This window comes from Equus quagga, chromosome 18, assembly GCF_021613505.1.
Source record: "Equus quagga isolate Etosha38 chromosome 18, UCLA_HA_Equagga_1.0, whole genome shotgun sequence".
NCBI classification, from domain to species: Eukaryota; Metazoa; Chordata; class Mammalia; order Perissodactyla; family Equidae; genus Equus; species Equus quagga.
The window spans coordinates 39,526,424-39,545,083 of NC_060284.1; the positions used below are offsets into that span (position 1 = coordinate 39,526,424).

General features: G+C 37.8%; 1 protein-coding gene across 3 annotated transcripts in view; it reads right to left on the reverse strand.

Moving 5' to 3' along the window:
* VAV3 (vav guanine nucleotide exchange factor 3) overlaps positions 1-18,660 on the reverse strand; it is a 350,711-nt gene that overhangs the window by 122,352 nt on the left and 209,699 nt on the right. For all 3 annotated transcript variants that reach the window (XM_046645400.1, XM_046645401.1, XM_046645402.1), the window contains exons 16-17: positions 2,338-2,439; positions 1,928-2,028 (exon numbers count right to left, since the gene is read on the reverse strand). In XM_046645400.1, coding sequence (XP_046501356.1) covers positions 1,928-2,028; positions 2,338-2,439 — 203 coding nt within the window. The remainder of the gene's footprint in view (positions 1-1,927; positions 2,029-2,337; positions 2,440-18,660) is intronic.

Genomic DNA, 18,660 nt, shown 5'->3' on the forward strand with positions numbered 1-18,660 from the left:
CCAGAATTCCCAACCATTTCCTATTGACTTTCTTTTTACATAAAGTTAAAAATTTTAAAGCCTTTTAATGTCATTCATGTATATTACTTCAAAGTTCAGTGTTCACTAATTTTTCTATTCACATTTGCTCCACATCCTAAAAACAACAAAAATAGTTTAAGCCTATCCCTTTAAAAAAAATTGACTTCTTATCATAACATCTTGGATTAAAATACTTTTTTTTATTGTGCCTAGGCACTGTGCTAAGCATCAACTTTATTTCATTTGATCCTCACAATAATCCTCTAGTTTCCATTTTACAGATGAATAAGCGGAAACTCAGAATGTTTAAGTAACTTCCAAAGCTCATGTAGCCAGCTATAAATAGCAAAGCTAGATTTTCAATCATTTCTGCTTGACTTGAAACTATTCTCCTACACTATTGCCTTTAGAATGCAAGAACCACGCCAACTATGAGGGCACTGTACATCCCTCACAGACTGAAACTCGTAAGACGGGGCTGTGGGGTTTATACAAATACATTAGCCTGCCATGAGCAAATAACATGTTAATTGTCCTCAAAGAGATGTAAGGATGGGGCACATAAAGATGGAACAACAAAAATTTGTGATAAATTCTATCAGGTAGACAATTGAAGAATAACAATAATAATATATTTCTTTTTATATTTTACAACATTGTAAACCGTTTCTGACCTTCAGAAACATTAATAGGTGCTAACGTTGTTTCCTTTACGTACCAGACCTTGAGCAAGTCACATAAGCCCTCTGCCTCCATCAGAACCCGGGAAGGGCTGTTCTGAGGAGTGAGTGAGTCCACGCAGGAGGGCCTGGCAGAGGCCAGGCAGGGCAGGTGCAGTGTAAGTGCTCAACTAATGCCGGCATCTTTCTCCTTGCAGCTGCCCATGCCTCGTATAGAGAATGGCTCCTGGGGCCCTTAAAAAATGTCTGCTGAAGGAGCAAAGTGAGAGGAATGTGCTATGATCTCACTCCTCTAATAGGATCCACATCTTTTCTACAAATGTCTATTTTCTGAACTCAGCTCTGAAATGAGCTATTATTCTCTGTTTCACTCTTCTTCATATTTCCAAAGTAATTCAATGTCCACCTTTTCCTTTGGGAGAATCAAAGGTTGACATGGCTACCTTTTGAACTCAAGCTGTTAAAGATCTCTTTCTTCTGTTCAAAAAGTTTTACTGATTTTGAAAGGTCTTATTGATAAAACACAGAGAAACTCAGGGGAAAAGGACAAAGAGAAAGAAGAAGAAAGAGAAAGAATAAAGGGGCCAGAAAAGAAAGAGAAGTGAGAGAGCCCAAGAGGAGCAGAGAGAGGCAAAAGGCTACTGAATGCATAATTGCCAACAATCTTGGAAACTGGTTCATGCAACAATCACAGAGCATTATTTTTAAAAACCAAGGGGAAAATATTTACACAAAATCCAAAGGCTATATGCTCTTTGCTAAATGCTGGAAAATGACAATGTATTCAATTCATTAATTCATGAATTGGTCTGTGCGATGTTTACTTCTGGCATCATTAGCATTTCTGAGCTGAATATTTAAGAGAATAAGGAAGAAACAGAAGAACTGAAGATAGAAGTGAAAAATCATTTTTTCTGTTTTGTTTTTGTTACTCTATTTGTGTGTTTTGGCTGTATATGTACAATGTTAAGGAGATTTAGGGGTTGGGGTGAATGAAATGGGTGACATGAAACCTTCTGCGCCTGTCTTGAAGCCCTCTACCTCCCAGGTAACTAACTAGAAAAGTCACGTGAATTTCAAACAGTTTTCTAATTGTGCTTATAAATGAGTTTCAAAGGCAGATAGGTTACACTAAACACATATGAAGAGTAAATTAGGCCTTCATTATGTTAGGCAAGTTTTACGTCCTAATTAAAAGCAAAATCCCAACAACAAACACGACTTACCAGAAGAATTAAGTCTGCCGCAGCTGTCTACTCTTCCCAAACACTCTTTGTGAGCTCTCGCACCACACTTGAAACATAAATAGCCTTGATAAAATGTTCCTCTGAAAGGTAAAATTAGAGAGCAATACATTAAAAAGTGATAAATTCTGCCTATATGACATCATTGGTGCAAGAAAGGAAAACAAGGGAAGACAGAGCTGCGCCAAGTCATCTTAGCAGAGGGAGCGCGCCTTCCTGGGGGTTCTGAAGGGGCCGCACAGGTACGAGGCCAAGGAAGGATCCGCTGGATCCAAAGTGATAAGGTAATATCTTCACTGCAAAACATTTTGGCTGAGACGTTGGAAGAGTCTGAAACACTTAGTAATTACACCAGTTCTTTTAAACAGAAAAACAAGACCGAGCAAGCTTACCTCAGGAGCATCTGGCAGACCTTGCAGGATGTAACCCGGTTGAAGGTGTGCATCTTGAATTCATGGAAATTGGAGTCTGCATAGTCTGGCCTTATGTTAGATCTACAAAAAAGAAAAAAAGTAACTTCCTAAGGAGAGTTCCACAATAAAACAGCAGTCTGGTCATCTAAAACCTAAGTTCACCAACATTGCCTCAGGTAGAGATCTGATTCAAGCAAAAAAGCTATTCAATATGCAATGCTTTCTAAGCCAAAAGTATGCTTTGATTAAAATATGTACCAAAATCTGATTATGCGAGAACTAGCAACATGTAAGGATTGAAGCAACCTAATCCTTTTCAGAATTGAGTGATCCCAGAGAACTTCACTAAATGGCTGTGTAGGTCACCCTGCAGGAAAAACATAAAACCTGCTGGACATTCACGGGGAGTGAAAGTTTCTTTTCTCTAGTCACATCACTGAAATATAAACTAGCTGGAGACAGCAGGAAGGAGGGGAGGAGGGTACTGCATTTCCACAGAGTGCATCTCTAAATAGGGATGTGGATTATGTAATGATCTATAAAAGTGAGTCAAATAATTGTATAAAAAGTTTTGAAACAAAGCATCAGTCTGATGACTAAAAACTTCTTCCTCAAAAAAAAATCACTTTCCATGCAATGCAGATAAAAACTAAACAAAATTATTTATCATTAATGGTTTATATTTTATTTATATTATACACATATAACAAAAAATACATTAAGCATACTACAAACTGACATTGCCTGTGTGTTTCCTCCACGCCAATTCTGTGACAACCACATGACGTTCATTATCTCCTTTAACCATCACACCAATCCTAACTGCTAGGCACTAATGATATCACCAGTTTACATACAGGAACCTGAGGCTTACTCTAAAGTAAAGGCGATGGCAGAATCGGGAACTCCACCCCAGCTCTGCGCTTTTAGCCTCTGAGGCTACAGTGCAAGGAAGAAGTCAACAATATTCACCTTAATATAATTAGACTCTTGTGTCTAGTAGGTATGTTGGAAATAGTTAAATTTACCCATTTCTAGAGGTTTTTTTATATTATTCTTAATTTATTCATAGAACAGAAAAATTAGAAAGGATAAGTTAAAAACAGATACAAATCAGCTGTACACCCAGAAAGCTAAGATGATGCTCCCTGAGACGTTATAAGCAATTCAGAGATTGCAGGAAAAGTTTGAGATGCTGATGAACTAGGATTTCCCCTTTTATAGAATCCAGCAACTCTCAACTATGCAGAGCCTGGGTGTAATGAAGCATAACACGGGCGGGCTACCAGGCATCAATCTCTGAGGTACCAGGAGAAGCCTTATGAAAAAACATTCACAAAGGCAATTGGAGTAGCAGTCAGTGATGCAGAAGTGTCAGAGAGGTCAGCCTTCCAATCCATCTGCTGAATATGAGCATGCTAAAAATGAAATCAAATAAGAGTACCATCTGGGATTTCTCTGCTCTGTGCTTCTGGTGACCTCACTTTGTAGGAAAATTCTCCTTTGTGTGCTGAAAAGCATGGACATTTCTAGAGGCATTTTTGTGTTGATGATTAAAAATTATAGAGCTCTTCTTCAGGAAGAGAGGAGTAGAGGAAGATAAGTATCTAGAAACAAGACCTTCTTCATGTTGTTCAGAAGATATTTGACTCTTGAGTCCATAAAGCCATACATTGAAAAGAGCCTCGAGTCCCATTTCCTTAGCCAGGAAGGGTGGTTGTTCACTTTTCTCTGAGCATCAAGGTGATACAGTCATAGACAAATTGCCAGATAATAGCTTCGGTCCTGGGAACTTGGAGAATTCATCAGCCTGGAGTTTTAGAATACAATTAGGTCTCCTTCAGGCAGATATTCACGTAAATGGGTCCCAAACAGGTAGGAATTTAATTAATTTTAGAAGTCTGCTTGGGACGTAGGTGGAACACCTTTCTCTTAGGGTCAACCTGAGTTGTACATATTTATATCAAAGCTGCCTCTGAACCATTTGTATTTAACACTTTCACCAACTAACTAGGAAGAAGCTGACTTTTCAGAAGACAAAAAGCTGAGAGGAGGATCACACTAAGAGATTAAAAAGAAAAGTCCTCTAATAAGAAAAAAATTCTGAAAATATTGCTAACAGTAGTTGCCACAAGGGAAATGAGATTTGAAGCAGTAAGGGAGAATAGTAGAGAGGAACTGTTGGAGCTTTTTTTTTTAAAAAAACTATAACTGCCTATTATTTAAAAAATTTAAAATCAAACACTAAAGAATAAAAGTTGACTCTATGACCCTGGAATAGCTACTGAGGTACTATAAAACATAAAAGCATAGTTGAGGGCAGGAATCTGAAATTAGACCACCTGGGCTTAAATCCTAACTTGCAAATCACTAGCAGTGTGACCTTGGCCAAGTTAGTAAGTATAAAACAGGAATACTAATAAAATCAAACTCATAAAGTCAGGCAATATATGTAGCATTTTGCCTGGCCTAGAGTTGGTATTCAATAAATATTGGCTATAATTTATGAATTGCTGATTCCAAATCCTCATAATAATGATGTGATCAGGAGAGTGCTTTATGAGCGGCAGAGTCCCTTCGTAGTCTCGGGACCAAGTTCCCAGAGGAGTCCCATTATTTTGGGAATTTCACGAAAGAACGTTGTTATATGCCCAGTGTCCTTGGGACCAGGAATCTATGTATAACTATTGAAGCACAATAAGAAATGAGATTACTCAGGAGAGGACATGTATGAAAAAACCCAGGGAAGTAGATGAAGTCATATTAAGCACCAACTGAAGAGAAGAGAGATGTCAACACACATGGTCTGTAACCTGTGGGAATGCAAAAACCAAGGATAGTAAGTTGGCTGGATGGGAAGAGCTGGAAAGGTAGATTAGGGCAGAAGAGGAGAGAAAAACACCAGGATTATAGACTGGGTAACGCAAAGACAAAAATGATCAAAAGTGGCATTTATTGCATACCTCCCATGCACCTGGCACATTAAATAGGCTCTTCATAGACTTTTTCACATTTGTTTCCCACAATAAACCTACAAGGCCAAGTCATTCATTCAGCCATTATTGAGTACCTACCAATATTGAGTTCCAGCTCTAAGGCAGGAAGGGAAAGAAAGATCCTTTGGCTGGAGCTCAGTGAGTGCAGAGGGGACACATAGGACATGAGGTACGAGAAGTTGGCAGGGGCCAAGGAAAGAGGTGAGATCTTATACAGGGGTTGACATTACAATCATTTGACCAAAAAGAAATCTCTGTGGCTACTATATAGAGAATTCCTTGTTGTGAAGCAAGAGGGACATAGTAAGACCAATTATGGGGTTGGGCTGTCTATTGATGAAAACCGACCATCAAATATAGGTTAGCTCACTTGCTCTATCATGCAGCTACGCGGAAAGGATTCCATTTCAGCAACCTGCTTTGATATATGACAGTTTACTTAGGAGAACTTCAGTGCAATTTTGCAGATTGCTCAATAAAATGTTCCCATTTCATTTGCTTCATACAGGGTCCATTATTAATACAATTAATCAGTGAGTCAAATATTTATAGGGTAAGGTATCTTGATACTTTTAGGTCTCCTTAAACTTTACATGTTCTCCTCAGATTATCTTCTCTTCTCACCTGGCTCCATGGCTGGCGCTAAGCTGACTGAGGACCACATGCCTCCCCCTAGCCTGAGTGTATCTCCATCCTCCAGAACTGCATTCCCAACTGCTCCTCAGGCATCTAAGATGCAGTATGTACAAAACTCAACTGCATACTAACAGCCGATTCTAATCACATTCTGATTTGAATCTATCACTAGTCACTCCATCTTCCAACCAAGAAACTTGAGTGCGGTAAAAAAATTTCCCTCCCCCTCATACCCTCTACATATTCATTTTCTCTTAACTTCTCCTCTGCTCCAATTTCTCCTTGCTCAAAACTGTGATCAACTTTTGTTGATTCAACCTTAAAAAGACCTCTTCAAAAATTCAGGTTCCATTCTCTCTTCTCATTACCTAATCCAAGCCCTCAATATCTCTCAACTAAATTGTTACAATGATCTTGTTCATTATTCCACCTCCTTCTTTCTCTCCCTACTTGAGGCCATCTTCTATACTATTCCCAGAATTACCTTCAAAAATAAAAATATGATTATGTCAGTCCTTCCCTAGAAGACTTCTGCTGGTTCCTCCTGCCTGTGGGCATAAAGTTAAACCTTCCGGCAATGGCATACAAAGAGTTTTAAGCTCTAGCTTTAGCTACCTCTTCTTTCCCAAACAGCACGAGCCATACATCGTGGACCTTCTCATATTTCCCAAACATATTCTTTTCTTCCACAACTCTGTGTTTTTGTAGTCCAGTCACTCTGCCTAAAATGTTGCCTCTAACCTGCAAGCGCTAATTTACCTGGTTACTCATTTAGGACCAGGTAAAAAAGGAGACTCCTTTGACAAAATCTCTCACGAGTCTGCATGATAAAGACAGTGATTACCATGCCATCTGGGTCCCCAGAGTACTTTTTCAGCCCTCTGGTATAGTTCTCTACTGTATGATAACCACTTACTATCTGCTTCCCACACCAGAAAGCTAGTTCTATGGTATTTATGTTTATATTGCCAGGGCCTAACACAGTGTCTCATATCTAATATATATTAAGTTGATGTTGTTGAATAAGCAAATTAATTAACAAAATACCACTATCTATATATTAAGTATTCTGCTACTTAAAGGGAAAAGGGCTAAAGAAAAAAGAAAAAGCGTTGTCACTGCCATCAGAAAGTTGTTCACTGAATTAGAGAAACAAAAGCTCACATCTATGGAATAAGAAAAAAACAAATTTATAATTAAAGACTAAAGAAATAAAAGAGAGATATCAATTAGTGGCTACATTAGTCAGAGAAAGTCAAAAGAATAAGTGGTGTTTAGTAGATAAAGGAAAAGGGGAAGGTGATGGAAGTTTGGGGGACAAACAAGAGTGAAAGTTCAGAAATGAGTATCAAGTGTTCATAAAACAGTGACTAGATCAGGTCCACTAGAGCATCATCTGTGACACTGTGATGGCTAATTTTATGTTTCAACTTGTCTGGGCCATGGGGTATCCAGCTTTTTGGTCAAACATTGTTCTGGGTGTTTCTGTGAGGGTGTTTTTGGATGAGATTAACATTTAAATGGTAGACTGAGTGATGCAAGTCACCCTTCCTAATGTGGGTGGGCCTCATCCAAATAGTTGAAAGCCTGACCAGAACAAAAAGGCTGACCCTCCCCCAAGCAAGAGAGAATTCTTTCTGCCTGACAACCCAACTGGAACATAGGCTTTTCTCTTGCCTTCAGACTCAATGTTAGCTCTTCCAACTCTCAAGTCTGTTGGCCTTAGGACAGAGCTACTTGTTGGCTCTCCTGGTTCTCAGGCCTTCAGACTTGCACTGGACTACACCATCAGCTCTCCTGTGACTCCAGCTTGCCAACTCACCCAGAACATCTTGGGACTTACCAACCTCCATTATTACCTGAGCCAATTCTTTATAATAAATACACACACACACACACACACACACACACATATATCCTATTTGTTCTGTTTCTCTAGAAAACCCTGACTAACTCAGACATACCAAAAAATAATGGTAGATAGGTTTAGTGGGGCCAGTTACCAGAGGAGGGAGTGGGAGCAATGCTTAAGTTCAGATTTTTCAGTCTCCGTAACACTTTCCCTGACATCTCAATGACAACTTACACAGACCGCATAGGCTTTCATATGTTAACTTTGTACAACCCCTAAAAGAAATCACCACAGAGCATTACAAGTGCCCGCGCGTTCTTCGCCCTGCTGGCCTGTATGGTGCCTGAGGGCAGAGGCACGTCTTCTCCTTTTTAACCCCTCTCATTTTTATAGTCATCAAACATCCTACTAGGAAAGTGAACTACTACACACTTGTGGTTGATGGAAATCATCAAAATATGCTTTTAGTGAAGCATCTACTTCACTTGTTTTCACAAAGCTGCATTGCCACATTATCAGATGAAAATCAGGAGGGAGTAGGAGAGAGAGAAAGACATTTTTACTGTGCCAAAAAAATTTTATCTCCCATATAAAAGAAAACTGAAGAAAAACATAATGATTAACCAAATTTCAATTAAATGTTATCAGTCATGTTTATTTACCTATATCCTCTCTTCCTTGTGAGAAAATAATATTTAATCTTTTTACAAGGACTATAATGATACTCATAGATATAAATATATTTCAGTTAGTAAGTATGACGGTGTAGTTAGTAACACAGTCAGTATTTTAAAAACATACACATTTATAATGAACATTTTTCTCTATTTTAACCATAAACTTTAAATCCTGATATCACTTTAGTAATTAGTTTTAGAATTAGGAAGCAAATACTAGCAAAATGAAATCATCTATAATGATCATGATTAATTAGAGAGGAAATAAAATGAGAATCGACTTATGACATCATGCTATCTCATGTGCTGTCAGTATTACTAACATTCAAATATCACCACTACGGGCCTTATGACTATGCAAAACACAAAATAGTTTATTTCATAATATTTCATTGAAAGTAAAGGTGAGAGAGCTGGAAGCAGAAGTTGGTGCTTCAAAAAATACTTGTCTGAATGCAATAGGCACTTTTGTGTACCAAAAATAAATAAGATACGTAAAAATGTATACACACAGGTGTGTGTGTGTATTACTGAAATGCAGCAAACACACATTTTGACAAATAAACGCCAGACATAGATTACAGTGTAAAAATCCCTTAATAAAATGCTGAACAATCTTAATTTTTCCATTTATTATTCTGTTAAATTATTTTATTCTCTATGATATAAGAAGAAGATGCATCTCATTTTGTGTGCTTCTATTAACCTCTGTTACTTAGGAGGCAATAATTACTCTAAGCAACAGTATTTAATCTTCTTTTCCAGAGCAAGTTTTAAATATCATTCAAAATAATATGGATACTTTATTATCTGCAGGATACTTAATTATACCCTGCCTATTTTTAAAAAAGACTTTTTAAATATATGTAACAACTTATCACATTAGTAGAATAAAGAGCCAAAAAGCATTGGATCATCTCAATAGATGCCAAAAAATACCTTCAATAAAATGTATCATATGCTTCTGACAAAACTCTAAATAAACTAGATGTTGAGGGATATTTCCTTAACATAAAAATATAAACTAAGGACAATAAAATATTTAATTTAAAACACTACCACAATCATATTAAAGTTAAGCAAAGTTTCCTGAAGTCAATTATATTACTCAACATTGTTTTGGGAGATCTGATCAATGTAATATGACAAGAAAAATAAATATGAGAGATTAATATTGTAAAAAAGTACACAGAATTATCATTTGGAGATGACATTGTTGGGACTACTGGGCAAAACCAAGAGAAGAAACTCAAAACTAATGAAACTAATGAGAGAAAAAGACACATCAGGTGGCAACTGGAGAAATTAATCTGTAAGCTTGCAACATTCTCCAGCAGTGAAATGCAGTAATGTGCGTGCTCTGAGACTCAGAGTTCAAGGATTTTTTCGGCGGCTGGTCACACGGGCACTCTCTGCCATCATGATCAGCCACAATCATTAAAAACTCACAGAAGGTAAGTGGGTACTCACCACAAATCACATGGTGTTATTTTTTGCAGGGGCATTGGGGGAGGGGGTGTGAAGCAAGACTCCTGTCAGGGGCCTAATATGGAATGCTGAGGAATTTCTGGAGACTCCTACAAGGTCAGTGCCACAGGGGTGGCCCTGATTGTCCAACTTGGTGGTTGTACGGATGTAGAGTCAGTCAGGCTCAGAGAGGGGAAGACACTCATCCTGGGTCACACAGTGAGCTCAGAACAGACCTAAGTCCAGAATCAGGGCCTGCGTGATGCCAGCTGGCAGACTCCTGTTCCTCATCTACCTCCCGCCAAGGGTCTGTGGTCAAGGCTGCCAGGAGGGGATGGGGATGGCAAGGGGAGTACCAGGTAGCTTTGGGGACAGCAGTGGCTTGGGGGTAGAGTACACACGTTTGATTTCTCCCTCCTTGCCTGCCAGCCAGGCAGCTAGTAGGTGCCCCTTATTGTCTGACTGTATGCAGCTGCAGCTTCCAGGGAGCCCTCTGGTTTCTGGGCTCTCTTTTCATAAAACTGGTGCAAGGGATCTCAGCCTCACCACCCCTCGCTGTGTGACATTGGGCAGCTTCCTTAACTTCTCTGAGCCCATCCTTTTCAGCTGAGGAGCAGAGCTCTCCAGGCTGGGGCAGGAGCTAGTGAGGTCTGGGAGTCCAAGGTAACTGGATGCACAGAGACAGGATAGTTTTGGTTAGTTACTGGGGTGTCATGCTCCCAGAGTAGTGACCCCACACTTGTCCTTCGAGGCCTCGCTCACAGGCCTCCACAGCCCACCAGCCCTCCCATACTGAGGACTCTTCTTCTGGGGCCACAGCCCTGGGCTGCCACCCCCTCCACCCCTTATCTCCCACCAGTCTGGGTTACCACGATGTGGGCCAGGCCTTATCTCCGGCCCAGGCTTGTGAAGACTTGGAGGGCAAGGGCCCTGTCCTGAGCACCTTCAGTGTCTTCTTCTCCCCATTCTCCTATATAGCGAATCAAACCACATGATTTTAAACAATAAGTCTAGGCAGGCTGGTACAATGAAATTCAGTGCCATTGGCACACCAAATAACCTCATCACTTAGCACCACAGGGAACATTTCAAAACCCTTGTTTCCAGATGCCAACCACGGGCCAGTCCTGCAAGCACACCCTTTCAGAGACAGCAAACTCAAGTCTGCTAAGTCAACTCTTCCTTGCACAAAAATGTCTAAGGAAAATCCCAGCATGAAACGTTCAGGTTCTACAGGAATAAAATTTAAAAATTAACTGAGGAAAACAAAAGTATTCAAGTAAATAAGAGCTACATAACCAAATTCCTGAATAAGAAGCTTGCATATTATAAATAATCTCTCAAGTTAATTTATAAATTTAAAACAATTCCTTCTCTCCAAAGCAACACACACACACACACACGAATATACAAGTTTCTTTTTTTTTACTTCAAAAATGATTAAAAAATTTAACTGGAAGAATAAACGTGTGAGAATAGCTGGGAAAATTTTAAAACTAAGATGATATTAGAGAGAGTACAGGGAAGCCATCATAAGGTAAGAGATACTAAAATGTTTTTTAAAGGTGCCATTATTAAATCTGTATGGGAATGACAACAAAACAGGCGGAAAGATCAATCATACAGAAGATAAAGTCTTGAAGAGGACCAAGCATGTGCAAAAAACATGGCATGTGAGTTTTGTGTCAGTTTGTTCATTTATTTATTAGTCCACTCAAAAAATTAAAAACTTATTAAATACCTAATATTTGCTAGGCGGTGGGATACCATGATGGGCAAAATAGGAATAAAGTCTCTGCCTGTTTAGTACTGGTGGGGAAAAGAAATACCTAAAAATCTACAAACAACTGTGAAATGATAGATGTGACGAGTGTCACAAAGAAAGATAGTGTTAGGAAAACTTACAATTTGGAATGTGACCTTGTCAATGGATTATCACAGAAGGCTTCCTAGAGTAACAATGGTGGAGCTGAGATCTAAAGATGATCAAGAATTCAGTAGGTGAAAAGGAAAATGTTCTGGACAGAGGGAAAATAACAGATTATAAACATATTTTAGAAAATATACTTCCAGTTTTGGGAAAATGCTAAGGAAGCTACATTTTTAGCACTCATTTTTTAATGATATAAAGTTTAGATAATTAAAGGTTTATATTATTTATTTGATAAATATGTATTACATGCCTCTAATGTGCCATGAATACAGCCAACAATAAGGAATGAGATGGATTAAACTGCTGCCCTCATGAAGCTTATATTCTACAGTTAACTGTAAAATTTAGATAGAAACCTGCAATCTGTTTTAAGCAAAAAAAAAAAAACATAAAAGTATTTGAAGAAAATATTGATAACTATTTACATATCTTTAAAGGTAAAAAATAAAGATGGCTGGACTTACATGTTTTTAAAAACCCAAAATTTTCCTTGCACCAAAAAGAATAAAAAATTAAAAGAGAAAGCAGGAAAATATCTGTAATATATATGATAAAAGATTAATGTCCTTGCAATATATGTGCTCGTAAAAATCTATAAGAAAAAAATGAACACCCAATTGAAAAATTAGCAAAGAAGTTAATAGAGTTCTTTATTAAAAAAGTAATAAAATCAATAAACATATAAAACATGTTTAAGTTACTAGTAACCAAAGGAAATACAAATTTAAATAAGACATCATTTCACATATCAAACTGGCAAAAAAGAGAAAGATAAAAGAAAAAAGATAATACCAATGTGGATGAAGCTGTAGAAACATCCAAAACTGAAAGATGTACTAATCCTGTGACATAAAATTCTGCTTATTAGAAGTAATCATGAAGGGTACACTACAGCATTTTTAGTAATTAAAAATTGGAACTGATGTGATTAAAAAAATAAGGAAATAGATAAATGATAGTCCATCTACACAATGGAGTACTATGCAATAATTATAAACAATAAAGCGAACATATATATTAACCAAGAAAGATATTTGCAATATACTATAGGAGAACAATTTTTAATAAATTGTATATATAACAGTGATTAAAATAACACATAACTGCTTGCTAACATACATATGTGAAAAAGTAAACAACATGGAGAGGCATTATGAATGATTTTAATTTTAGAGTTATCTGTGTTTTCTAAAGTTTCTATAACAAACGTGCATTACTCAATTTATTCCTTACATCCACTCTATCTAGAGACAAAAAGAGCAGGAACAACCACAGCACATACAAGCTTCAAAGAAGTTAAGTAACTTGACTAAAGTATCCTGAACAGGCTCTTATATGAAGATGTGTCTCAAAGCCTGTGCTCTTAATCACGATGCTAAAAATACCAGGCAATTAAAAAGCAAAGACAAACTGAATTAAATGTTGGCAACATATATGAGAATATTCTTGATATAAAAGGAGCCATTACAAATCAATGATAGTAGAATGATAAATTTGACCCACAGAAAACGTGGCAAAGCATATGAACAAGATATTCATAAAGAAAAACAACTGGGTGACAAGCCTGTAATAAATTATTCAGTCTCATGAGCAAATGTAGAGATATGAATGCCCCAGAACATGGGAAGGCTACAGCAGACATTTTTCTTGGAAACGGTCACTACTGGACACTGACCTCTGTGCTCTCCTGTTTCTGTGTCCCTTAGGGATGTGATCTTGTGTTGCTGCAGTTAGTCTAAGAACCAACAGAGCATTTGTAAATATTTCCTTAAATGGAAGCACAGAGACTGTTAGTGCTTCAAAATGGGAGGCTGGCTCCAAGTATGCAGCATGAATTGGATTTTCTGGACTAGGCAAGATGCTGCTCCATGCAGTGACCGGCAGTTGTGGGTCCAAGAAAGGCAAGTTAAGCTATGCTGCATTTGTTCCTGCTCTACCTGCTATCAATAAGATCTTCTACCTTGACTAATTAAATAGGGTTCTATCTAAACTTCTTGAGTGTGGAGGGTGGGATGTATTTTTTTTTCCTTGCTCATACATAGCCCACTAGAAAACCCTGGTTTTCAAAGAAATGAAAATAAACAATATTTTGCTATTTACAGTAGTAAATAATTATAAAGATTCTAAATGTCCAATGATAAGACATTGGGCAAATATATCGTGGTACTTCCATATAATGGGAAAATAATCATTTAATCATATTGAAGAAGAGTTTTTACAAGAAAATATGTAGATATGTGTGTGTGTATCTCTGTATGTGTCTCTGTTATTATAAAGGATATAATGTACAGAAAAAGAGGAATTAGGACCATTATAGAGTCTCATAGCATCATATGATGTTCCTTCATTGTACATGTAACAAGTTCCTTTTTTACATTTATTTGTATGATTATGTGATTAATGTTTCTTTTCCTCTAAAAGACGATAAGCTCCATGAGGCCAGGGCTGTGTCAGATTGTGCTTATCATTGTATCTCTAGCATCATGCACAGCACCTAGCATAAACAGGCATTCAACAAACGTGTTGAAGTTTATGGAGTGTCAAAAGGAGATTAAAGATACAAGAGTAAAATAAAGTTAGTACACAAAATGTATCCCAAAATACAATTGATTAATTGTTAAACATATGTTACAAATTTGGTGCTAAACTTCCTAGCAGCCAAAACAAAGAGGGACACAGGATCATTTCTAAGATAATTGTATAAATTTTCCTGGCATCAAAGTGTAAGAAACATTGTTCTGATAGGTTTTCATAAAAGGGACACTGTGTGTGATGTATCGCCAGTGTCTTCAACAACACCCTTATAAATACAATTGCGTACCTGCACCTTCTAGCCCTTCTTGATATGAGCCAAGGACATGATGCTGAAGTATCGCTCAGCAAAAGCAATCCCATGGGGGGCCTTTCAGGACCTATTCTATCGGCATATCGCCACTTAAACAGCCATCATGTCTCCTAAAGTTAGATACCAAGCTTTGGCTAGTCAAAAGCTCTTTTAAATTTAATAATTAATAATTCCAAACATGAAAACTATCTATAGAGAAGGCAAACATTTGTCCCAAATCTTTAAATACTAGATCTAGAGGCAGCAGTCCTTATCATTTAGAAGAAATTTCTAAAACAAACAAAAGGCTAGTATCTTAATTGATATGAGCCTATATAAATCATTTCTCCATGAGGACTGAAGATGGATCAGATAAAAACACAAATCCTAGAGCTCAAAAGAGATGGAAAATTGTTTGAAATAAAGACACCATTCCCCACACAGTCCCCAACATGCAGGATAGATCATTGAGCTAGCTGGAAAATGGATTTAACTTAGTCAAGCATTTCCATACTCGTAGAATTACCAATAACCACTCAGGAACGTCAGAATGGTGTATCCAAGTTGTTTTGTCAAGTCTCAAGCACTCGCATTCTGCAGTCTCCAGTTCTGAAAAAGCATACTTCAACCAAGTCACGTCTTACCCCCCAAATCGAAATAAGATCAATCATTTTAAACCTAAAATTTAGACTTTCCTATAAGATACAACTTCAAAAGAGTCTTCTTAAACGGTGGAGTATTTTCCCCCTTTCTTAACATGAAAAATTCCAGAAGAAAACCCAAATATGTATTTACAAAAAATCCCATATTGTGAAATTAAATCCACCAAATAGGAAATAGTAAGTACAAAAGACTTTATTCGCACAAACTTTCAGTAACCTAGCCTAAACCCTGACTCTTTTTTCACAATTAGTTCCCACACCACCACAGCATTCTAATTACGCTGCTGGCTATTTGAAAGGGCAAGAAATTGAAAAACAAACAGGTCCTTCAAAAACCAAGTTAAAAAAGCAGAGTTCAGATGGATACCTTCACCTATTTCCGAGAAATCACAAAAGGAATGAAAACAAAAGAGAGATTTATAAATCACATCCAAATCTTTTTCTTTATATTCCAAATCACGTACAGTCTTATATCTAGGGAAATGCATAAATACTTTCAAAATACCAATAAAAATAAGATTATGCTTGGCTCTTAAAAATAGTATTTTCTTATCTATTATAGATTGCACTTCTTTATTTAATTCAATGTTGATGATACAGGAATTTTAAATATACATCCATCACTGAACTTCTGTGACATCTCAAGGAAATTATTGAATGAAATGTAAAGTCAGTTAAATCCATAATAACTTTAAAGAGGAAAAAATGTCAGACTACATGTAATGTGGGTCTTTATTTGTTAGAAACTTGATGTGTGGCTTTTGGCACATGACGTATCTCTCTACTTTTAGTCTCCTCACCAATCAAAGAATTACATCCATCACCCTTGTTATAGAAGACCCGGGCCAGGAGTGGAGGACGAAGAAGGATCATCATTTGTTGGTACCTGTTCTATTCGTCACTCAGATTTATTCCGAAGATAAATGAAAACTCATATACGTACATCTTACTAAATTTTATTTATTAAGTGACAAAAAGCATTACACAAATGCTAGATGCTACCTACTACTATTGTTATTGTTGTCATAAATGACAAACATGTAGTGGAAAACTCAGAGGCCTCATAAAGGTAGAACAAAATAAATGATGACCTATCCATCACCACATCCTGAATCAATGGGAAGAAAGCTTTCCTTGTATTAGGCATTTAATAAGCGTATTAAAATTTATACTTTATTTATTCATATGTTCGACAAATTAATTGAATGCCTATTATGTGCCCATCACTGTCCAACACTGGGAATACAACAATGAATTTATCTGGTGGCCACAAACGTGGCTCTCCAGTTAAACTGGATAACCTTGCTTTACTTAATTCTTCCACCAAAATAGATTGTCTATCCTCTTTGTACTGTGAGAGAGCGAGAAGGGTCTCCACGTTCAGGATTAAACAGCAAGACATTTCCCACTGTGTTAGCCACTCCATGTAAGGCATAGGTTCTAGAGAGTTTGGATTTTCTCCTTCTCCAGTCCAATAAATCTGTACCATAATTCAAACATTCAAGAGAACGTGAATTAGGAATGCTGAGCTGGCACAGTGAATTTAAGTTCTTGTAGCACATTTTAAATTATGTCTGATAATATGAAGTTTGCTGTTGAATTAATGTGTTTTTAAAACATATGGAGATGGAGACAGTACTGCTACAAAACAGTATTTGGAAACAATGGAAGGAAATCTGAAAGGTAATCTGACAATCTTCCTAAGGATTTCCCCTCAAATTGTACGATGATTATTTAAGAAAAAAAAAGTTGTTTAATCAACATTCCATCCTTTGCATCTAAAGTCTCTGTTTTATACTAAACTCCATGTGCAGAAGTTCAGTATAAATTGGGTAGGATTTCAGTATAAATTTGGCATGAATAAGGCTACCATCATTTAACAAAACCAAAAATCACTCTTCAAAAAAGCAAGGACTTTAAAATGTTAAATATATTTGTTAAAGTAAGTGGCATATTCATTATTAACATTACTGTGACAAAACAGACAACTAACACAGATTTTTTAAGTGGTTTGGTAATATTCTAGGCCTTATGGGACTTACAGGTTCCGATGACACCCGTCTTCCACAAGCCTGCCATAAAGAGACAAGACTCATACCTTTCGACGATTTGTGAAGAAGGTGAGAACTTGAGCAGGACCTGGAGAGCCATGTGGCAAGCAGTCAAAGAACTGCTTTGGGACCAAAACACAAGAACGAGAGGTAAGAGGAGATAGAGTACGAGAGGCTAGGTGGCTACCGAGAGTCTCCACGCCAGGGCTGATACAACTAAAGCTTTTATTAAAGTAGGAGAGAAGGGACTGGGGTTCAAAGGTGCAAGCTGGGCGGAGCAAAGATTTATTCAGGTGAACAGTCTGAGAGTTGATGCCTAGGTTCTAGGGCAGACAAGAGAACCACTTATGGATTCATGCTTCAAGACCAAGTGTAGGCACAAGAAAGTGAATCAGGGCAAAAGGTAACAGAAGTCAAACAGATCTAGATGGGGGCAAGGGGGTATCCAATCAGCAGAATAATCAGAGTAAGATGATTGATCCCAAGCTACAGGCTGCTACTGAATGTCTGTCCTAGCATTACGGAACTTCCCAGAGCAGGTCAGGGGCAGCTAAGGGCTGACAGACGAGAGCCACGTGGCCAACGACCCTTACCAAGGTCTAGGACCTCTGGGAAGCTTTCAGCATTCAAGCTGGAAAGAATAGATAAATAGCACTGAGAAGGCAAGGCAGGTCAGAGTTTGGAACCAGGACAGGGTTAGGCATACATGGGAAAAAGGCTGGATAGGTAAGGAAAATAGAGGCTTCCGAGGGCAGCAAGCAGGCCTGCCCTTCAAGGAGAGACACAGGATGAAAGCTGAGTTTTCACCCAACAGCAGGTGGGCAGAAACAAATACAGATGCATCTCTCTCTCCACAAAGGAAAACACAACCCGGCCCCTCCCCCCACAGTATCAAGGCTACCTGAGAGGAAGGAATGACCTAGTGCTTCGAAAGTCTGTTTCAGAGCCTGAAGAAAATCTGATGATGCCTTGACACGAGACTACAAAAAACAAAGCAAGAATCCCTTCCTCCAGCCACAGAATCGCTGAGGGCAGCTGTTCACTCAACTTGTTGGGTCATGTCTCCGAGCATCTGGGTGATAATATTCCCAAATATTTCTGAGGAAAATGAATCCAAACCTGAGATTATCTGGGTGTCCAAAAGAACTGACAGCAAAGGAGGGTTCTGAGGCAGCCCTGTTTTCTGTGGAGTCAGATGCAGTAA